The sequence below is a fragment of the Nylanderia fulva genome, unplaced genomic scaffold (assembly GCF_048542155.1).
Source record: "Nylanderia fulva isolate GAGA-0341 unplaced genomic scaffold, ASM4854215v1 Scaffold25, whole genome shotgun sequence".
NCBI lineage: Eukaryota > Metazoa > Arthropoda > Insecta > Hymenoptera > Formicidae > Nylanderia > Nylanderia fulva.
In genome coordinates, this window is record NW_028190314.1 from 1,767,787 (window position 1) to 1,789,176 (window position 21,390).

The 21,390-nt window shown below is 30.1% G+C and overlaps 7 protein-coding genes across 12 annotated transcripts; 2 read left to right on the plus strand and 5 right to left on the minus strand.

Moving 5' to 3' along the window:
- The first annotated feature begins 180 nt into the window (after positions 1-180).
- Positions 181-10,900, plus strand: LOC114932256 (F-box/WD repeat-containing protein 5-like). Of its 3 annotated transcripts, none has more exons than XM_029304410.2 (10): positions 181-341; positions 5,303-5,621; positions 6,310-6,467; positions 6,545-6,722; positions 6,871-7,063; positions 7,172-7,402; positions 7,494-7,669; positions 7,767-8,094; positions 8,170-8,382; positions 8,947-10,900. In XM_029304410.2, exons 2-10 carry the CDS (start codon positions 5,327-5,329, stop codon positions 9,212-9,214), a joined length of 2,040 nt encoding a protein of 679 aa, XP_029160243.1. In that variant the 5' UTR covers positions 181-341; positions 5,303-5,326; the 3' UTR covers positions 9,215-10,900. The 3 variants fall into 3 exon arrangements, with proteins under 3 accessions (XP_029160243.1, XP_085339540.1, XP_029160242.1); XM_085483414.1 differs by having other exon boundaries at positions 187-247; positions 5,022-5,621; XM_029304409.2 differs by lacking the exon at positions 181-341 and having other exon boundaries at positions 4,925-5,621.
- Positions 7,172-13,422, minus strand: LOC114941132 (E3 ubiquitin-protein ligase PPP1R11-like). 3 transcript variants are annotated; one of them, XR_014924825.1, is made up of 5 exons: positions 13,235-13,422; positions 10,908-11,016; positions 10,678-10,833; positions 10,466-10,591; positions 7,172-9,056 (listed from the first exon to the last, which is right to left on the minus strand). XR_014924825.1 is itself a non-coding variant. In XM_085483418.1 (4 exons), exons 1-4 carry the CDS (start codon positions 13,319-13,321, stop codon positions 10,566-10,568), a joined length of 378 nt encoding a protein of 125 aa, XP_085339544.1. In that variant the 5' UTR covers positions 13,322-13,422; the 3' UTR covers positions 10,295-10,565. The 3 variants fall into 3 exon arrangements, 1 of the variants encoding a protein (XP_085339544.1); XR_014924824.1 differs by lacking the exon at positions 7,172-9,056 and adding an exon at positions 9,230-10,372; XM_085483418.1 differs by lacking the exon at positions 7,172-9,056 and having other exon boundaries at positions 10,295-10,591.
- Positions 11,329-13,226, minus strand: LOC114932257 (succinyl-CoA:glutarate CoA-transferase-like). The gene is made up of 2 exons (XM_029304411.2): positions 11,830-13,226; positions 11,329-11,733 (listed from the first exon to the last, which is right to left on the minus strand). Exons 1-2 carry the CDS (start codon positions 12,907-12,909, stop codon positions 11,503-11,505), a joined length of 1,311 nt encoding a protein of 436 aa, XP_029160244.1. The 5' UTR covers positions 12,910-13,226; the 3' UTR covers positions 11,329-11,502.
- A 387-nt stretch (positions 13,423-13,809) lies between the features above and the next one.
- Positions 13,810-14,811, minus strand: RpS29 (ribosomal protein S29). Of its 2 annotated transcripts, XM_029304424.2 has the most exons (3): positions 14,673-14,809; positions 14,098-14,197; positions 13,810-13,989 (listed from the first exon to the last, which is right to left on the minus strand). In XM_029304424.2, exons 1-3 carry the CDS (start codon positions 14,732-14,734, stop codon positions 13,981-13,983), a joined length of 171 nt encoding a protein of 56 aa, XP_029160257.1. In that variant the 5' UTR covers positions 14,735-14,809; the 3' UTR covers positions 13,810-13,980. The 2 variants fall into 2 exon arrangements, with proteins under 2 accessions (XP_029160257.1, XP_029171315.1); XM_029315482.2 differs by having other exon boundaries at positions 13,959-14,197; positions 14,673-14,811.
- A 678-nt stretch (positions 14,812-15,489) lies between these two features.
- On the minus strand, positions 15,490-18,803 carry LOC114940733 (tRNA-specific adenosine-34 deaminase catalytic subunit ADAT2). The gene is made up of 2 exons (XM_029315481.2): positions 17,587-18,803; positions 15,490-17,475 (listed from the first exon to the last, which is right to left on the minus strand). The coding sequence occupies exon 1, from the start codon at positions 18,795-18,797 to the stop codon at positions 18,279-18,281; it is 519 nt and encodes a 172-aa protein (XP_029171314.1). The 5' UTR covers positions 18,798-18,803; the 3' UTR covers positions 15,490-17,475; positions 17,587-18,278.
- Positions 15,579-18,044, plus strand: TTLL15 (tubulin tyrosine ligase-like 15). The gene is made up of 4 exons (XM_029315480.2): positions 15,579-15,798; positions 16,207-17,387; positions 17,534-17,738; positions 17,806-18,044. Exons 1-4 carry the CDS (start codon positions 15,757-15,759, stop codon positions 17,902-17,904), a joined length of 1,527 nt encoding a protein of 508 aa, XP_029171313.2. The 5' UTR covers positions 15,579-15,756; the 3' UTR covers positions 17,905-18,044.
- A 212-nt stretch (positions 18,804-19,015) lies between the features above and the next one.
- Smug (Single-strand-selective monofunctional uracil-DNA glycosylase) lies at positions 19,016-20,355 on the minus strand. Its single transcript, XM_029315468.2, has 3 exons — positions 19,436-20,355; positions 19,225-19,377; positions 19,016-19,150 (listed from the first exon to the last, which is right to left on the minus strand). Exons 1-3 carry the CDS (start codon positions 20,123-20,125, stop codon positions 19,025-19,027), a joined length of 969 nt encoding a protein of 322 aa, XP_029171301.1. The 5' UTR covers positions 20,126-20,355; the 3' UTR covers positions 19,016-19,024.
- Positions 20,356-21,390: the final 1,035 nt, after the last annotated feature.

The following is a 21,390-nucleotide window of genomic DNA, read 5'->3' on the forward strand; positions in this document are numbered from 1 at the left end:
TGAGGGCAACACTGAAGTATCAGCCATATTGTTACTAAATCACCAATCACGTTGCTCATTCGTATCCTAATAACAAGATGGCACAACCAATTAGATTTCGTCCTTTCCTTCATTCTTTGTTGACAAAAAATCATCATATGTGTGTACATTACATTCATATTCATTCATTACAAAATGCTTTCTATTTCCAGATGAGATTTTTTTATTCAGTGTGTGATAAATCGTGTTCTTGAAGAGTTTAAAGAAGGTATTTCTGGATCAAATAAATAATGTCTGTATGGCCTGGATATTATAAATTGCATCTGACAGAGTTTGACACGGATGTCAGATACAGTTACGAAGTAAATATTATTATTATTATTATTATTGAATCGCGATAACAATCTAATTTTGCGATCTTCGATCGCGATAAACAAATACCTAGACGCGATGCATCGGAATAAGTGCAGGCATCGATGATATATAATCTGTACGAACACGTGCCGAATGTGTTTTTTCGGAATGCTATACACATTTTACATATGCATACATATATCGTGGTGTTACGTGGTGCTATGCTCCGTCACAGATTAATAGACAGATCGCCAAAGGCCTGCCTAAAGAAGAGACCGCCATCTTCGTGCGATAGACTTTGCCCCTTACCGACACACTTTGCCCCTGGTTCGAGTCCGTGCTAAATTTCGTAGACTTGAACCAAAAGACTTTGCCCCTGGTTCGAGTCCGTGCTAAATTTCGTAGATTCGACCAAAAGACTTTGCCCCTGGTGCAAGTCCAGGCTAAATTCGTTTGACATTACCAACAGACTTTGCCCCTGGTGCGAATCCAGGCTAATTGATCATGAGACCAATTTGAGAGATTTGGCCCCCGTTGTGTGTGTGTGTGTGTGTGTGTGTGTGAGAGAGAGAGAGAGAGAGAGAGAGAGAGAGAGAGAGAGAGAGAGAGAGAGAGAATATTTTACATATATGCATATATATATATATAAAATTTATTAAATATAAAAAATATATTTTTTACACATAAAATGTTTTTTTATTGAAATAATCACGATTTTAAATGTGATATAACACAGTGTTCAAAAATTTTTTAATTAAATTTTTTAATTAAATTTTATTAAAGAAAATTACTTGAAATTTTTTACATTAAGAATTTAAAGGCTCCTTATTCTCTTGTAGAAATTTATCACTACGCCAATTAATCACTTATTTTGAGTATTTAAAATACTATAATATACAGTAATTTAAGTATTCGAAATAAAAGTGATTAATTACTCGAAATAAGTAATAAATTGGCGTTACTAGTAATAAATTTCTATAAGGGTTGAAATAAAGTATAAGAGATAAATAGGCTATATGTGAGCCGTATGCGAAATGTGAGATGTAAGACGCATATTAAAATTTAATTTTTCGATATAACTTTCAAAAATGTACACGAGGTACAAAAAATTAGCTTGGACATTTGTAAGACTTAAAATTGGGATTAATTCTCAATTCTATTAATTAAATTTCGATATAACACACCTTACATCCGCGCACGGCTCACATATATATAACCCATTTATTAGTGCAATTTTTAAGTTTCTTATTTTTCAAAGTTCACCTTTTTACGTTATCAAATATTTTTACGTTTTCAAGAATTTTATATTTTTACTTACCGCAGTTTCTTATCCAAATGTAAAATCTTTTATCGCAGTCTATAAAAAATTGAAACAATTTACAATTTTATGATATAATATTATTATTATTACAATTTCTATATATATGCACATCTGTCAAATATCGTGATTTATTTCACATTATTATTATCTATTTTAATAAAAAAGAAAACAAAAACACTTGCAACAATCAAAAATAAACCGCCTGCCGCGAACGGAAAATGCCAAGAAAGCACGCAATTTCCGCGAATCTCGTAATTTTTTTGAAAAATCAACAATTTCAACGAAATTGTAAATTCTTCAAATCACTGCACAAGTATAATTCACAATAATAATTTTCAGTAACTACGATAAAAAATCGTATACTGAAAACCGCAAACGAAAGTGCAATGGGAGTAAGAGTAAAGTCTGTGATACAATTAATTGGCAATAGAAAATTAATAATTTTCAAATAGAAAAATTTTGAAATTACCGAGGATTTACAAATAATAAAGTAAAAATATTAAATAATTTATGTGACTTTGTATAGTGAACACATCAACTTGGCGGAATCTTGACTACTCATCAATTTAAGTAAGCAATTCTAAACACAATTAAGATCTTTCACATAAAAAAAATAACTTATTAATATAAATTAATATACCAAAAAAATAAAAATAAACTTAGACAATCACGGTGAAATATACTGCAATGACGAACTTACTCGGAAATATCCTTGATGATGGGGACTAACTTTTTGATGCTGGATAACATCTAATTGTTTTCAATTCTCATATCAAGCGGTTCTGACGATAATTTTAACTAATAATGTTCAAAAGAATTGATGACGTGGAATGGGCCGTCAACCTGTTCTACTAACAACAGGGAACTCGTTTACATGTTTTTTGACATAATCAAAAAGTTTACCATCTTAACTAAAAAATGGTTAGCCGATTAGAAAAAATATCTAATTTAATAAATGTTATAAGCGTAACCCAATTTAAATTCATCGACTTATTAAACCAAAATGTTCATTAAAAAATAGACTCTAATGCGTAATATGTCATAATTTTTCTTAAGAGAATTTTTATTGTTTTTATATTTACTGAAGAAGGCTGAGGTAACAGCCGAAACGTTTTATTATTTTTATTATCATTGTATCTACTAAGAAATAAATCAATTATGTGTTGACATTACATCTCTCACTAATTTAATATGCTCGTTATAGTTGGCCCTGTCTTTCTAAATCTTAATTTTATAATATCACACGAGCCTTGTCTTTAAATATCTAATTGTTTTCCTTATTAAATTTAAATAATTTATGTTTTCGAATTTTGCTCGCGGAGAGGATCTTTAAAACAAGATTTTTAGAAGAGAGGACCTTTAAAATATAAACAGGCAAAAACGTTGGAAAAATTAAAGCGCGCGTTTAAACAGATAAACGCAATGAAATAAATACGCAATTGTTTTTACTTATCGCTGTAAGCTCACAAGCTTCTGACGTGCTATACACTTTTATATAATATATACAAGGTGTCCGGTAACTAACGGACCAATGATTAAGGGCGGATTCTCTGGCTAATTTGGAGACGATTTTTCCTTAGCAAAAATGTTGAGAAGTCAATAATTTTCGAGTTATAAGCGATTGAAAAAAATAGGTTTTTTGAAAACTAAACGTTTTGGAGTTAAAAGTCTAACATAATTACATTCTTCAGTTAATTTCAGGTAGAGTTTACTATAATAAAATTTTAATTTAAGGCTTAGTTATAAAGATACATAATGACAAAGATTGGAAAGTTGTAAAAAATGATGACCTTTTTCGACATTTTTGCTGAGGAAAAATCGTTCCCAAATTGACCAAAGAATCCATTTGTAATCATTGGTCTGTTAGTTACCGGACACCCTGTATATTGGACACGAGTTTCGTTTGTTTCAGATTCTCGAGAGTTGAAGTAGGAACATACGAGTATCATATATCGTTTGTGACTTGCCGAATGAAAGCAAGACAGAGAGCAAACGAGATGATGAGCTTAATAGCTCATAATGTTATAAATAAATAAATAAAAAATTATAACCTGACCTACTAGTTATTGAATCTTTTTTTAATAAAATGTTTCATTATTATTATCATCTAAGTCTAAGTCGTTTAATTACTTTTTAGTTTTTTAATAATTAATTTAATTTATTCTAGTCATTTTTATATGAGAAAAATAATATCACGTATACGTTTTATAATGAATTAATATATTTCGGGAATCGAATTATATATTCTTAATAATATAAAAGTGTTCAAAAATTATATTTGACTTTTAATTTTAATTATTTTATAGCAAAGAGTTCCGAAATCTCTTACACACATAATGGGGATTTTTTTCATCCATATAATTCGCAATTAAGTATATATGTTAATTATTAATTTTAATAAAATAAAAATTAAAATTAAAGGTCAAATATAATTTTTAAACACAATAAATATATTAAATTAATTATAAAACGTATACCCATGATAGTATTTTTCTCGTACAAAAATAATTAGAGTAAATTAAATTAATCATAAAAGATTAAAAATTAATTAAAGAATTTAAACTTATATTTTATATAATAATAATAAAACATTTTATTACGTCAAACCGTCGTGAAATAATTAAATAAAATTTGCTAGTTACGTCAAAGTCAAGTTTTCTAAGCTTATAAAACATTTTATTAAAAAACAGATTCAATAAATATAAGTACATGTTATATATATACTTATATTTATTAAATCTGTTTTTTTTATAAAATGTTTTATTATTATCATATAAAATATAAATTATTTAATTATTTTTTTATTTTTTTATGAGTAATTTAATTTATTCTAGTTATTTTTGTACGAGAAAAATACTATCACGGGTATACGTTTTATAACAAATTAAATATATTTATGTTCAAAAATTATATTTGACCTTTAATTTTAATTTTGTATTTTATTAAAATTAATAATTAACATATATACTTAATTGCGAATTATATGGATGAACAAAATCCCTATTATGTGTGTAAGAGATTTCGGAACTCTTTGCTAAAAATAATTAAAATTAAAAATCAAATATAATTTTTGTACACTTTTATATTATTAAAAATATATAATTCGACTCTCGAAATATATTAATTCATTATAAAACGTATACGTATTAGTATTTTTCACATATTAAAATGATTAGAATAAATTAAATTAATTATTAAAAAACTAAAAATTAATTAAACGACTTAGACTTAGATGATAATAATAATGAAACATTTATTAAAAAATAAATATAATAGATCAGGTTAATATTTTATTTATTTATTTATTTATTTATTTATAACATCATAAAATTCTGTCCTTTCCGAAATACGCGAACGCTACGAAAAGATAAATCTCGTACATGCCGCCGGACGAGTTCATGAGCATGAGACGCTCTTATCTTGGGAACGTATTAATAGTTACTGCATTGACCACTACTACGATATGGCGCTGAAATCAGTGAGAAATGCTGGTCTCTCCTTCATCCAGACCTTTGGCGATCTGTCTATTAATCTGTGGCTCCGTGATGCGAGGATCGCCCGCGTGACGAGATTCTAACCTCGGTCGAGTTCGTGCATCCTCGGCTGCGTAGTGACTGCACAGTCGCTGACAGATATCAGCTGTTCCAGTAAATAAACCGCCGCGTTTGGACGATGGACGGCATCGAGAACGACGACGTCGCGCGGGATCGTCAATCAGCTGACGAGGATGTCAGCGAGTCGGATAACAATAGCGAGTGCTTGTCACAGCAAAGCGAGGGCGACGTCAATTGGTATTACATGCCAGACTCGATTCTCCTGAGCATCTTCCAGTACCTGAGCCCGAAGGAGTTGACGATCGCGGGTGAAGTGTGCAGTTCCTGGCATAGGGTGTCGCGCGACGAGTTCCTATGGAAATATTTATTTTATCGTACGTACAAGATAGATCCGGACGTCGGCATCGTGCCAGGTTTGTTTCGTACAGCAGTAGTATTTTCGACGTCACCATATTTATTTATGTATATATATGTATGTGTGCGTGTGTGATTTGAAAATATAAATATACTTTGTTGCATATTACATGCGTGAGATGGATCAAAAATATAATTTCTTTTGTGTGATTCACTTATTGTGTTATTCAGTTTGAACAATTATTTGAACCACAAGAAAAAACTCAGTTTAGTTAAATTAGATAATTATTTTTTATATAATACATATATAAAAAGATAATAAGACAATACATATAAAGATAATGAATACTAAGAACAAATGATAAAAAGTAATTATTTGGAAGTATATCAGACAGAGCTTAAATGAGCTTTGATTAAACTCTTAAATGAGTTTTATAATAATTTTATTGAGAATTGTTTTTACATACTCATTAAAATTTATGACAATTCTCACTGTTTTGATGTCTGTCTAATGACCTCTTTTGTATCTGTATATTATGTATGATATCCTTATTAGCAATAATACATATATCTAATTTTGTGTACATCTTTTGACATATATTTCATAAATATTTTAATGGAAGAGAGAATAATATTTTACATTAATTAATTTACACATACATATTAATATATTACATTTTATGTTTTATACATCTCTCTTGATTAAAAGAATATTAGTAATTATTATTAACTTTCTTTCTCTCTTAGGTAAAACTTCTTGGTTGGGAGAATTTAAACGTTTGGCATATCACACTCCACTGATAGAAACTGAAATTCTCAAGGAACATTCACATCAAGTTTTACATGTGAGCTTCTCCCATAATGGCAAAATGTTTGCAACTTGTTCAAAAGATGGATATATTCTTGTAAGCTTTTTTCTGTCGTTTATACTTATTATTTTCTCTTGCAGATATCAAGTATTACAAATATGCTATTATTTCAGGTATGGCAAAGTCAATATCCTGTTACTATAAAATATTTACACGATATGAAAACATTTAGTTGGAAATATACACAATTTTCACAGTTTAATTGTACAGATACCTTACTTCTTGTTTCTGGTGTACATTTTGGTACACCCCATAGTACTTCGGGAGAAATAGCAGTCTTTAAAGTAGCACGTAAGTAAATAAAAAATTTTGAAGAAAATTATGTAAATTGATAAATCTTAAATAAGAAGATAATAAGTTATCTTTTGACATATTTTAAATAAAAGGCTTCAATTCTTATTCAAATAATTTCTTATATATGCTTTATGTTTATTCGTAGCTGGCTTTGACCTTCAATGTAGAGTAGTGAATAAGCCGTATGACATATTTGGTACATGGTACAGTGAGCGTTACCTTTTAAGCGGAAATCTGCATTGGTTGGCACATTTGGTCAGTACTAGTATAGTTTGGCTGAATAAGGCAAACCAGGAATCAGCTAGTGAACATGTCCCCATCATGACTCAACTTTTTAGGTAAAGTTACATTTAATATGCTTTCTTCATTTTTAATGTTAAATCTAATGGAGCACATAAATAGTTGTCGAAAATCATTTTTTTTCACAAATCTGTAATTGTTCTCAGATTCTACAATGGAAATGCTTCCTCAATTAGAGCAATTATGGTTGCAAATTGTTTAGCGCCTGCACCAGCTGAAACTACAGAACAACAAAGCCAACCGTCCTCCTCAAATACAAAGGAGGAAAAAGGAAATCCGCCAAGTCACAAGGATTTGTTGTCACCTTCAAACGAACCTAGTAGCTCGCAACAGCAGGAAGAACCAGAAGTGCTACACCATGCATCATCGAGATTACAGTATGTTTAATTTATTCCTGTTTGACATTATAATAAATTTATTATTTATTAAATGATTAACATTTATGTAATGTATATTTATGTATGATAGATATAGTAAATTAGAAGGTGGTTTTTCGAATTGGAGAAAACTTGGTGACGGTTTCGAATATGCTAGTCCTATACAATACAACCAGGAATATAGGCAAGTTGAGATGCAGCGGAAGGCGCATGAAAGCGACAGCGAAAGTGAGAATCCATTGTGGGAAGAAGAGAGCGAGTCTGGAGGTAGAAAAATTACGCACGCGTAATGCATAGTAGTAAAAAATCGATCGTTATAATTATTGTATAAAATATGATTAAAAAAAAAAAAATAAATTTACAGAATCTTCAATAACCGAAGAATGTGATACTGATGAGTTAGCCAATAATCCAGAAAAGTTTCTTATATTTACAACTGGCTCCAAAACATATACTCCGCATAAAGTTGGTTTTAAAAGAATTAAATTAGTTAGTTTCCCGAGAAGATTGGACCCGGGACCATCGCTACGCGAGAGAATAGCTCAGCGGGAAAGGGAGCGAGAGAGACAAAATACTCCGTCAGTAGAAGATTGGTTAAATTATGCATCTGTAGCAGACAAATTCGATAAGATAGATCATTTGATTGATCTTCACGGTCACATCATTGGAATGGGACTTTCTCCTGATCATAGGTCAGTTATCAGTATTATCATATCATAAGATGATATATTTGAAGCGTTGTTAATTACACATACGTTTTCATACAGATATCTTTATGTAAATACAAGGCCATGGCCAAAGGGTTATGTTATTACTAATCCTTTACAACCACCACCGATAGCACAAGAAATTGATATACACGTGATTGACTTGGTAACATTAAAACAAGTTGGTACAATGTTAAGAGCACACAAGGCGTATACACCTAATAACGAATGTTTCTTTATATTTTTGGACGTGTGTAACGAATATGTAGCAAGGTAATGATAATTCGACTTGCATTTACATAATTCATCAATTTAATTTAACAAAAAATTTTATATTTCTAAAAAAATATGTAAGATTAATTATTAATTAAAATTAATATCAATCAAAATTAATATTTGTCGCTAGTGGTGAAAATAAGCTTAAACGACTTGACTACGACGTAACTAGCAATTTTATTTGATTATTTCACGACGTTTCGACCATTTGGTTGTGGTCCTTTTCAAGTGAAATTTCATCAATTAAACCGAGATTAACATAACATCACACCGGTGTTATTTGAAATCGAAAGTTAAACGTTAAAAGAGGAACACGTCCCATCGTTATGATGTTGTTGACGAAACATCATAACGATGGGACGTGTTCCTCTTTTAACGTTTAACTTTCGATTTCAAATAACACCGGTGTGATGTTATGTTAATCTCGGTTTAATTGATGAAATTTCACTTGAAAAGGACCACAACCAAATGGTCGAAACGTCGTGAAATAATCAAATAAAATTGCTAGTTACGTCGTAGTCAAGTCGTTTAAGATTAATTATTAAATATCTTTGTTTACAGCGGTGCAGAAGACAAACATGGTTACTTGTGGGATAGACATTATGGAATTTGTTTAGCAAAATTTCCTCATACCGATGTAGTTAATTCCGTAGCTTTTAATCCACGTGATCCTGAAATGTTAGTTACAACCAGTGATGATTATACAGTTAAAATATGGCGAAGTCGGGCTATGGTAAAGGCTTTAGGTTTAGATGAAAATTCTTATCGTAGAGGGATGGAAGTGCGAAAAAGACGTAGGTTTCAGAGAAGCAGTAATAATATCGACTGACTAAAAACTATTAAATTTCCAATTTAAAACATTTATTTTTACAAGATTTCTAGAGATATATTCTGCACTTAAGTTAAATTGTATACAAAATCGTCCAAAATACTACTATCATGTAAAAGCACAAATAATCAATCTATTTTTTGATTGCCTGGGATTTATGCACACAAACGCACGTGCAGACTTTTATTTCTTATAATGTAATACAATCTGGAATCTCACCAGATGAGTACTATTTGAAAGAGTTACTAAAAATGTTGTTAAAAGAATGAATATCGCAAAGAATTATTATCTATTGTTAAAATTAGAAAATATCTAATTAAAAAAAATTAAAATTACATTATTTAAATATTAAAGAATATCATCAAACTATTTTTAAATTGTCAGGTTAAAGTTTATTGATATAGCTTCTGCAAATGGAACTCTAAGCCTTATAGAATTTATCTTCTGATAAAATTGTAAAATTGGAACCTTCACTGTGTGTGTGCAATGATTATTAAGTTTTTCATGATTATAATTCTGTTCACACATGTATGTGATCTGTAATACTAAATTTTTTAATTTATTCTATATATTTTTAGCTATAATTTGAAATATTTATTTCGTCTACTTATACATGTACTAAACAAAGGAAATAATGAATGGATATAAATGTGCACTATTTTATATCATTTTTTTCATACATTTCATTTTTTGATCTTGTATGGTGTATAATTATAATATAAAATTATAAATGTAATATAATAAATCTTCCACAAAAACGAACAAATTTGGAGATATTTCCAATGTTCTTGTTACAAGTTCAAATTTGATTTAGTAATTATGAAATATATAAAAAATTAATATAATTAAAAAATCTATTATAATTAAATGTGGAATGTTAATAAAAGTCACAGATTAACAAGTAATATATATTTTCTTTTAACATAAAATCTAAAACTATTAGCAAATAGTACATATGAAAAAAGTGATTCGGATGTAAACATTTAAGGAATGATTGTTATTTTTCAGAGAATATTCAATAATTTACTATTCTTATGATATCACATACGATCTACATAGACCAACAATTTTGAACATTGCTTCCATGCGATATCGTTAAAGCATTATAATAAAAATGCCACATGTATTAGTGCAGAATCATATTTATAGTTTGTACACCTAAAAGGATATATTGTAACGATTCACAAAATCATTGTATTGTTTAATTTGATTTACTGCTTGTTATATATTATAAGTTATATAATCACTTACCTACAATCCGCCATTTCTTTTGTATGATACTGACTTGAGAAACAACATAAAGGAATTTATTTTCCATTTAGCAGAGTTTTCAATGGGTATATGGGTATATTTATGCTGAACCTGTTGCAATAGGTTCTGTAAGCAAAGCAAACAGTATGAGATAAAAATGCATTAGTAATTAAGTTACTAATACTACTACTAGATTTATTATAAAAAGTTACCAGGATGAGATGACATTCCATCTTGATGGGCATTTCCAGTTGTAGGTAAGACTTTCTTATGAGCATCCTTATGTCCATGACAATGTTCACATTCATCATCGCTATCTTCGGAACTACTTTCACCAAAAGTTTTTGGTCTCTCATAAATACAACAACCTGTTATTAAAAAAGATTATATAATTTTTACATTTTGAATAAATCTAGAAAATTTTATAGAAATAAATATTAACATTTTGATTTTTTCTTATTTAGATGTTCATTATCAACAGTTCCTTCAGTCCATTGAACCTTTTTGCTCGATTTTGGTTTTCGTAAACGTAATCGTACAGTAGGCACATCCTATAAAACAAAATTATGAAAATTTTATTAAACTATAATAAAGCTAATAATTAATTGCACTTTAAATTACATGTAGTAATCACAAAAATATTGTCACAATTAATTGAAAAATATTTATTATAGAAAATGAATATAAAATATACTCAAAAATTTAATATTTTTTATTTATAATATTTTTATACCAAGTTTGTGGCACATATACATACAAATATATTATATTTATAAAATTTATATTATATTATATTTATATTATATTTATTTTATTTATATATTATATTTTATAAAATATAAGTGTTATATATATATATATATATATATAAAATTTGTAAACTGTATTATCTGAGAATGTAATGGTTATTATATATAATGTTTATAATATATATATGCATACAAAGTAGAGTTTCTTCAAACATCATTAAATTAAAATTTGTTGCATAAGTGTTACATATAAAATTGCATAGAAAAGATTAAATACATGTTCATTAATTATTGTACAATTTTTTGTGCTATTAACTTTTCTATTTTATCATCCGAATATTTTAATATATTTCTTAAAATTTCTGATGTATGTTGTCCTAACATTGGTGGTGATGATCTCACTCTGTTGGTGGCATAGCTATATGTCACAGGTGGCCCAACAAGTTTCACTTTCCCTGTAACTGGATGCTCTAATTCTTTAATCAATTTTGTATGTTTTACATGGGGATCATCAAACACCTGAAAATGATATGCCAAGTTTAAGAGGATGCAATTTTGCATATGTGTTGTAAATAATCAAAATTATTTGAGATTATTTTAAATCAAGTCATTTACCTCTTTTATAGTGTTCACTACTCCATAAGGAAATGAAGCACCTTCAAATATCACAGACCAATCTTGATTTTTTTTCCTCTTAAATGCATCTCGAAGAATTTGCAGTAATTCCGTTCTATTCTTAACTCTAGCAGCATTATTCTTAAATTTATTATTATTAATGAGTTCTGGTAATTGTAATCTCTTAATTAACTCTAAAAATTGCAAATCACTGCCTGCTCCAACTGTCATATATCCATCTTTCGTCGGGAAAGCTTCATAAGGAACTATGCTCTCATGTTCAGATCCCCGTCTTGTTGCTTCCTTATTTCCATTCAAGTAATTTGAAGCGATGTTGATCAAACTGGCAACTTGAGTCGACAAAAGATCACATTGTATCCACTGGCCTTGGTTTATTTCTCTTCTTTGCAGCAAAGCTGCCATAATTGCTCCATGAGCATACAATCCCATTGCTAAATCTGTCATTGCTACACCAACCTTGCATGGCGGTCCATCTTTAGATCCAGTAATGTGCAAAAGTCCACCTAGGGAAGCAGCAATGACATCGTAGCCAGGTCTATTTGCGTAAGGTCCCTTGAATCCGTAGCCAGTCATCGAACAATATATAAGATGTGGAGCTACTTTGGCTATGTCTTCATATCCTAGGCCCATGCTGCTCAGTTTTCCTGGTACGTAATTTTCCACCAGGACATCGCAAGTTTGCGTCAGCTCATAGATGATGTCTTTACCTCTCTTCAGATCGATACAAACGCTCTTCTTGTTTCTATTCACGCTCATGAAGTAGGTCGATTCCTGCGTTCCTTCGAAGAAGGGCGGACCCCACTTGCGCGACTCATCTCCAGCACCAGGTCGCTCGATCTTCAGGATCTCCGCGCCGAGATCTCCCAGAATCATCGTGCAGTAAGGCCCGGCGACGATCCGTGTCAGATCTAGAACCCGTATCCCGTTCAACGGGGAACGATCGTGCTTGACGTTCGTTTGACAAAACTCACGTTCGCACTTCTTCAAGTGGTACTCACTTGTCAAAAGTCTCTCGCCCGCGAGCTTTCGCGAGAAACCCGTAAACACGTTACGTATCATCGTTGACACTTGAAGCACGAAACCAGAAATGATTTGTATAACCTCGTCGTAAGGATATTAAATTTAATTATGTATATCGGAGTAGAGAAGAGTATGTGCTCTACTTTTTATGTTTAAGATAAGATAAAGATGTTCTTACTCCACCGAGATGCTGAATCGTATGATATTGGAGGGGATATTAAAATGTGACAAGAAGCGAGGTAAGAAGAATAATTATTTGCATTCTGTAAATAACGTCACCATCGACGATTTTTCACCGTCCTCGCGATGAGCGAGTAATAAACGTCACATACGTAAATGAAGATGTAACAACGAATGTGCATACCTGTGACCCGGAGTCAGTGACATCCGCCTCGGAGATGGTTTCCGTTTGCGTTTGCAAAGCCGCTTGCTCCGACATCGTTCTCTCCATGTGTTGGTCCGCGTTATTTTTTTTGGACGAGGGACACGCACGATTATACTGCAGCGTCAAACGTAACCTATGTGATTTTCCGCCATTGCTGCAGTGCTGCCAATATTTTTTTGCAATTGCGAATATGAATGCAAAATTGATCCTTTTTTGCAATTTCAATTTTCAACATTTTAATTTTTGGAAAGGACGCTTAAATTAGAAAGAACATTAAATTTCTAAAAATGCAATTTCAAATAAATTATTTACTGATAAATTATGCATATGCAATTTCTCTCTTTGTAATCAGCTTGTTAATTCTATTAATATGTAACACTTATGATTATAAATAGTACTTTTCAATAACGATAGATTGTTTTCCAAGTTGTTACATATTTATAAAAATTTTTACAAAAGGTAAAATTCTTCTCTCGACCGTACTGAAAATTTTTACATTTATAGAAAAAAAATTTACTTAAAAGGATAAATAGAATATGATAAAATACAGGAAATTACAAGAACATAAGGATGTTTATTTTAAGAACATCGCATGGAGTGCTGGATATACCAATTGTTACAATAGCATTGTATTTGTTTTCCACCGTAATTCTAAGATAGTGCTGATGTTGAAGACATAGGTGTATCGATTAAATTGTTTCAATTTTTTCTATGTTCTTGTATATTTAATCCAGCTGTAAAACAAAAAAGAGGATATTATTTAGCTGCATTATTTTTCTTATAATATAATAAGATAAACGACAAATATTAAATGTATATTGAATATGTCAACAGATATTTACCTTCTTGAAACCAATGTCAGCGGCATATTCCCTAAAGCACTGCCGGCAGATGTTCAGGCCATATTTGCGAATAAGCCCATGTCTATTTGCACAGGCACGGCTACAATAAAATCAATTTTATTTAATACACACATATGTACATTTATCTAATATATATTAGAATTAATATTAAATTTATTTAATATCTTCTAAACTTTACACACAATTGTTTTAAGTTTTAAAATAATTTAAAATTTAAATATGGAAAAAAAGAGGAAAAATATATAAAAAATAAGTAAAACAAAGTATTAAATAAAATAACTACAGTGCGACTTAACACATGATACTTTTGAGGTTAGTATGTATATTTTGTAGACATCTTACAAAAGCAATATTAATAATTAACATCGATATATAAATATATTGAAATTACTTCAAATTTTAATTAGTTTATCAAATTTTCTGCTCTAATTATAACATTTTTATGCCTAATATGACATTCATGGTGATCACCATGCGATCGCTCAACTCTATTGTCTATCATATAAATTAATTGTTAATAAAAGCTAAAAACCCAAAAAGAATATTATACTGACCAGGATCTTGATCCTTGACCGTATTTTCGTGGATGAGAATACCAAATATTCTGGAAACCCATGTCTACACGTGTTTTTTTACACACTTCGAACTGCTCAGAACGAGTCGACAAAGTAAAGAACACACGATGCAAAAGACCGGAAGCGGAAAGCGGAATTATGAATAAATTCTATGGCGCCAATATTAAAATCACGTGACTACTTTTTTCGAAAGCGTATTTAAACTCAATTCTCTTCGAACATATTTAACTTTTTTATATTATATTTATATTATGTTAATGAGATACATTAACAACATATTAGTATGCACTATTACTCATCTAGCAAAATAATAAAATTAAAAATTTTTATTGTAGAGAGCGGATATATATATGTATTTACTCTTATATGTGCAAAAATAAACTTTATTTCAAAATTTTAAATTTCGAAATAAAACATGAAACATAAGAAAATATAAGTTAGATTTATATATTTAATAACTTTAAACATTTTGGATTATCTTAATAATAATAAAATAATGTATGAATAAAAATATAATCATAAATCATACATATAAAACTAAAAAAAATCAGATTTGTATATTCGAATCAAAAATCAATTATATATATTACATTGAACTATAATTAATTAAATATAATGCAGAAATTAAAATTATAATGTTATTAGACTATTTTAATATATAATCAATAATAAAAATAGTATTAACATATTGAAAAATCAATTGTACAATCAAAATTAAATACTTAATTTAAAAATAATTTACTGATTGTACGTTCATTTGCACATGTGTATTTTGCAATTCTTTGTTATTTCATGATTAATATTGTTATAAGTTTTTTTATTGTATATAATTCTGTCGGTAATTATAAATGTCATAATCTGCGATGGAGATTGTAATCGTGTAAAGAGAAACCGGTTTTCTTTCCAAAGACTGGAAGGCGGTCCTATGCCTATCCACGTGGAAGGCCGTCGATGAAGCGGGGATAAGTTACAACGGTACTTTCACATGATGCTTTGCATTGTTCAAAAGTACTGCGAACTGTACAGTTGAGTTAAGTCTAGTCACGTTTAAATCAAAATTGCCATGTCAGGCGAAAATAGAGATGACAGAAAGGAGAATGAAAAGGTGCGAAATATAAAAGAATACTTAAACGTTATTTTCATTATTATCTAGATATACGATAAGTTATGATAAACGACGCAATAATTTAACGCGTTTGAAATGAAATCTAATAAATTAAGTCTTAATCATAATTTAAATCACTCATCTTCTCTCTTCATTTAGAGGTATATAGAGATTTAAGGATATAAATTAAATCTGATTAAAGATTAATAGATAACAAAAAATGAGAAATATATAAAATATTATATATTAAATACTTCATCCTTTTTTCAAATTAATTTAATTTTTAATTTAATTGTGTTATTAAATTAAAATAAAGAATGTTAAAGTATTTAATTATATTTTCTATTTTTTGTTATTTATTCATCTTTAATAAATTTAATCATAATAATCGACAAAACGCTGTTACAGGAAACTCAATGCATTATAAGAAAACAAATCATGAATTTGAAGATGAAGGTAATTTTAAGGATTATTCTATCTTCTGTAGTGGGCCCATTGATCCTTTACGGTATATTTTTTACCTATCAAACGTACTCGGGACGTCTATTTGAAAGACCAGTGACAATAAACTTAAAAGAGGATCGACCTAAATTCTGGATCTACACCAAGAGCAACGACACCGGTTATTTGAAACATGTATATGCGGTGCTCCAACGACTTGGTTTCCAAGAAAGCGATAACAAATCTGATTGGGATCTATTGTGGGCCCACGATTATCCTTTTCGCGTGTTGTCGACGAGTTTAGGTAAACTGCGGGACCATCAGAAGGTCAACCATTTCCCCGGTTGCGGCTACATTACAAACAAGGTGGATCTGTCGACGTCACGTGGCGGACGATATATACCTGCGGCATTCAAGATACCCGAGGATCGGCAAGCTTTCCTCGACTACGTCAAGTCAAATCCCACGAAGCAGTTCGTACAGAAATCGAACGATCATCGAGGCATCCGCATTCGCGACAACGATGACACTAATTTCACCGATGGCACCTTCGTTCAAGAGTTCATCGAACAGCCGTTCCTCGTCGATGGCTACAAATTCGACATCGGCGTGTACGTTGTCATCACGTCCGTAGATCCGTTGCGGCTATATGCCTACAAAGGCGACGTACTCTTCCGTTTCTGTCCGGTGAAATATTATCCTTTCGATCCAGAAGTCCTAGACAAGTACGTGGTCGGTGATGATTATCTACCGATTTGGAATGTACCGTCCTTGAAGAAATACTACACTGAACTTGGGTTCTCGATGAAAGATTCGTTCGACGCGTATGTCAAAGAGCACGGAAAGAATCCGTATGAGATGTGGGAGCGAGTGTACGATGCCATCCGAGAAGTCGTCTTGATGAAGGAGACGCAAATCAGAGCAGTTTCCAAACGCTTCGGCAACGGCAGAAACTTCTTCGAGCTCGTGAGATTCGATTTAGCTCTTGATGAAGACTTGAATGTCTACATGATGGAAGCAAACATGTCCCCGAATCTGTCTTCTGCGCATTATCCACCAAATCAATTGTTGTACGAACAAGTCATATTCAATACGTTTGCATTGATTGGTATTGGCAAGAGAATCAGAAGAGAATCCTTGAAGACTAGGTGAGTAAAGCACACAGGTAGAGATTTACATGCACTTAAAAGTCCATACAGGAGAGTTTCGTTTAGTCGAGTTCTTGAAATTGTATGCCTAAAAATATAGAATAGAATTAATCACATAAAGAATATTTAAATTATTAACATTGCAGAAATAAAACAGAGGAAGAAATGGAAGTAGCGAATAAAAATATCGTGGTACTACCAGAGCTCTGCAAGAAATGCGAGGATTGCTTTCATATAGAATGCCAGTTGTGTAGACCATGCTATACTTTGGAAACAAAGCTTATTCTGTCGCAGAGTTATCTTGAACACCAGAATCAGATGGATTTTCAAAGAATCTTCCCACCTCCAATTGTAAGTCACAGAAGATTGCTTTTGTTTAAATAACTTTACTTCTAACAAAGAATGTATCTTTTTGCAGACAAAAGACATAGCGCTAAAAAATTATACATTGAGAAATCAATTACTCATTAGATGGTATCAAGGAAAGTGCGAATTGGATATGATGTGGTGTAGTTGACAATCATATGATAAAGTTAGAAGCTTATTTTGTAAGTAATATACATGAATATTTATTGCAGATATATAAAACTGTATATATATATAGTATTCTCTATGAATGAGAGCATTAAATGAAAAACTATTTAAATACATAAAAAATGCGCGAAATATTGAATTTCTTACTATCATTTCTATTATACTGTACATCAAATATACATATGTGGAGTAGTATAAAAAGACTAAAAAAACTAAGTTATTTTATGCTATAGCAGTGTATCATATAATTATTTAAAAATGAAAATATATTTTATATTCATGTAATATACTAAATCATATCAGTAAAAAAATGTTTCGACAAAAATTTAGAAACAAAAGACATTAAATGTGGAAAGATTATTTGTTCTCTGTTAACAAAGTTTCTTTCTTTCTTTTGACTTTTGATTCGGGCGCGTTTGGATTCACTCCCTTGTAAAAGTCTTTAAGCAATCTCATAGCCTCTTCACCCTTAACATTTCCTTGTATCATTATTTTTTTATCGTAAATTTTCGGTACCTCGAGAACACTGACGCAACCGCCAAATCGATCATTCGCACAACCATATACAATACTGTGTACTTGTAGTTGTAATAGTGCCGACATACACATTATGCACGGCTCTACTGTGACAATTACATCTAGATTACGAAAGACCGTTTTGTATTCCATGTGTTTCTCTTTACAAAATTTTAAAACTTGATCAATACAATTTATCTCTGCATGGCGAGTTGCATTACATGTTTCATTCACTGTGTTATTACCAGTTGCAATTATCTCATTATTATATATAAATAAACAGCCAACAGGGACTTCGCCAGCTTTTAAAGATTCTTCAGCTTTTTGTAATGCAACATCCATCCATGCCAAAGTATCCATAACAAATGATAATATTGTATCACATGTCAATAATATATCGTAGAAATATCTTTAAAATTTATGTTGTATGCGTTGTTTTAAAAATTATAAAAAATGATTACAGTTAATATTAATTAGTTTTAAAAAATTATAAAAATTAATATTTTGAAGTTTTTTATCGTTTGCGAAAAATATAAATGTTGTCTTAAGTAAAAAAAATAAGGATTGCACTTTGTGCGAAAGAAAATTTAAGCAGAAGTACTTGCTTTTTCAAAAAATTTGAGCAATCCCAACTCATCCAATCGTTTCATAGCTATTTCATTCCAATTTTGATTACCCACAGCTCTTGGACTGGGATGTCGCAGAACCATTACCTGAAAATAATCACTCATAAATTAGTAAATCTTATTATATCATTATGTATATATTATATAAATATATACATTACCTGTATTCCTGAAAGACCTCCTGTCTGGACTGCAATCTGTGCTCTTTTTTCAGCATAATTGCCAATACCAACGACAATCTCCACTTTCAAGAGTTTTATTATATCTATCAAGGATTTGTCACAGGCCTCATGTAAAATTCTTTGTCCTTCCCCCTGAAAAATAAAAATAATTTAGCATAAAAAGAAAGGAATGCAGCAGAATCAATATTGCCTTTAATTCTGCTGGTGTGATATTTCGAGCTTTGGTATCCATGAATGCAAATGGGCAACAATTGTGCATGTATGCATATCGAAAAAAGTTTTCTGGACTTTCACATAAATCTCGAAAGAGACCCCACAATCTTAATCCACTAATCTCGCTACGTGTACATTCAAATCCTGTAACTTTTCTATCAGGATGTTCTTTTGACGGCTTTCCAACAGGACCAACAATTTTTAGCCAATTGCGCACCATGCTGATTTCTCCAAATGGCACACCGGTTTGCGACATACCCCAAGGTCCAGGATTCATACCAAGAAATAAAATTTTCTTTTTGCCAGTGCAGTACTTATGTACATACATGGCATGTGTTTCAGATGCATATTCAAGTGGATTGTAAATATATTGTACCGTTGATGGAAAAGTTACATCTTGTAATTTAGTACAAAGCTTTTGTTCAATTGATAACAATTTATTAGAAATTGATCCAAGTGTTGTGGGTACATGTTCAATTATATCTTTTTCTGTGTTGGAAGAAGATACTGTAGATGAATGTTCAATCACATCTACATTCTTCTCTGGTTCTTCCCAACCGAAAGTTTTGTGTAGAAAATCAAACAGAGAATTTTGATCTGATTGCTTTAGTTTTTTCGTGTTTGGTAAATCATCATTTTCTACTCTGGTTCTCTTTGAATGAGACATTGTTACTTGCAGAGTTGAATGTACACTACATAAAGAGAGAGAGAGATATATGCTATTTTGAGATATATAATTAAATTTTCTCTTTGAAAATAAAAACTTTTATATCTTTGAAATTATACGTATTTTATAAGCGTTCTTCTCTAAAGATGCAAGAACAGAGTTTCAGTCTTTGAAACGGTAACTGCACTTTTCTTGTAAATTAAATCAGTGTTGCAATTTTATTTAATCATACTGACACAGATTAATAGACAGATCGCCAAAGGTCTGGATGAAGGAGAGACCAGCATTTCTCACTGATTTCAGCGCCATATTGTAGTAGTGGTCAATGCAGTAACTATTAATACGTTCCCAAGATAAGAGCGTCTCATGCTCATGAACTCGTCCGGCGGCATGTACGAGATTTATCTTTTCGTAGCGTTCGCGTATTTCGGAAAGGACAGAATTTTATGATGTTATAAATAAATAAATAAATAAAATATTAACCTGACCTATTATAATTATTTTTTAATAAATGTTTTATTATTATTATCATCTCAGTCTAAGTCGTTTAATTAATTTTTAGTTTTTTAATAATTAATTTAATTTATTCTAATCATTTTAATATGTGAAAAATACTAATACGTATACGTTTTATAATAAATTAATATATTTCGAGAGTCGAATTATATATTTTTAATAATATAAAAGTGTTCAAAAATTATATTTGACTTTTAATTTTAATTATTTTAGCAAAGAGTTCCGAAATCTCTTACACACATAATAGGGATTTTGTTCATCCATATAATTCGCAATTAAGTATATATGTTAATTATTAATTTTAATAAAATACAAAATTAAAATTAAAGGTCAAATATAATTTTTGAACATAAATATATTTAATTTGTTATAAAACGTATACCCGTGATAGTATTTTTCTCGTACAAAAATAACTAGAATAAATTAAATTACTCATAAAAAAATAAAAAAATAATTAAATAATTTATATTTTATATGATAATAATAAAACATTTTATAAAAAAAACAGATTTAATAAATATAAGTATATATATAACATGTACTTATATTTATTGAATCTGTTTTTTAATAAAATGTTTTATAAGCTTAGAAAACTTGACTTTGACGTAACTAGCAAATTTTATTTAATTATTTCACGACGGTTTGACGTAATAAAATGTTTTATTATTATTATATAAAATATAAGTTTAAATTCTTTAATTAATTTTTAATCTTTTATGATTAATTTAATTTACTCTAATTATTTTTGT

Coding starts and splice junctions, on each gene's coding strand:
- LOC114932256 (XM_029304410.2), top strand. CDS start 5,327: ATGGACGGCATCGAGAACGACGACGTCGCGCGGGATCGTCAATCAGCT. Junction 6,468..6,544: donor CAAAAGATGGATATATTCTT/GTAAGCTTTTTT, acceptor CTATTATTTCAG/GTATGGCAAAGTCAATATCC. Junction 7,403..7,493: donor CATGCATCATCGAGATTACA/GTATGTTTAATT, acceptor TATGTATGATAG/ATATAGTAAATTAGAAGGTG.
- LOC114932257 (XM_029304411.2), bottom strand. CDS start 12,909: ATGATACGTAACGTGTTTACGGGTTTCTCGCGAAAGCTCGCGGGCGAG. Junction 11,734..11,829: donor TAGTGAACACTATAAAAGAG/GTAAATGACTTG, acceptor TATCATTTTCAG/GTGTTTGATGATCCCCATGT.
- LOC114941132 (XM_085483418.1), bottom strand. CDS start 13,321: ATGGAGAGAACGATGTCGGAGCAAGCGGCTTTGCAAACGCAAACGGAA. Junction 11,017..13,234: donor TCACTGACTCCGGGTCACAG/GTATGCACATTC, acceptor TTTGTTTTATAG/GATGTGCCTACTGTACGATT. Junction 10,834..10,907: donor AAATAAGAAAAAATCAAAAT/GTTAATATTTAT, acceptor TTTTAATAACAG/GTTGTTGTATTTATGAGAGA.
- RpS29 (XM_029315482.2), bottom strand. CDS start 14,734: ATGGGTTTCCAGAATATTTGGTATTCTCATCCACGAAAATACGGTCAA. Junction 14,198..14,672: donor GGTCAAGGATCAAGATCCTG/GTCAGTATAATA, acceptor ATTTTATTGTAG/CCGTGCCTGTGCAAATAGAC.
- TTLL15 (XM_029315480.2), top strand. CDS start 15,757: ATGTCAGGCGAAAATAGAGATGACAGAAAGGAGAATGAAAAG. Junction 17,388..17,533: donor AGAGAATCCTTGAAGACTAG/GTGAGTAAAGCA, acceptor TTAACATTGCAG/AAATAAAACAGAGGAAGAAA. Junction 17,739..17,805: donor GAATCTTCCCACCTCCAATT/GTAAGTCACAGA, acceptor ATCTTTTTGCAG/ACAAAAGACATAGCGCTAAA.
- LOC114940733 (XM_029315481.2), bottom strand. CDS start 18,797: ATGGATACTTTGGCATGGATGGATGTTGCATTACAAAAAGCTGAAGAA.
- Smug (XM_029315468.2), bottom strand. CDS start 20,125: ATGTCTCATTCAAAGAGAACCAGAGTAGAAAATGATGATTTACCAAAC. Junction 19,378..19,435: donor TCACACCAGCAGAATTAAAG/GCAATATTGATT, acceptor TTTATTTTTCAG/GGGGAAGGACAAAGAATTTT. Junction 19,151..19,224: donor GAGGTCTTTCAGGAATACAG/GTAATGTATATA, acceptor GATTATTTTCAG/GTAATGGTTCTGCGACATCC.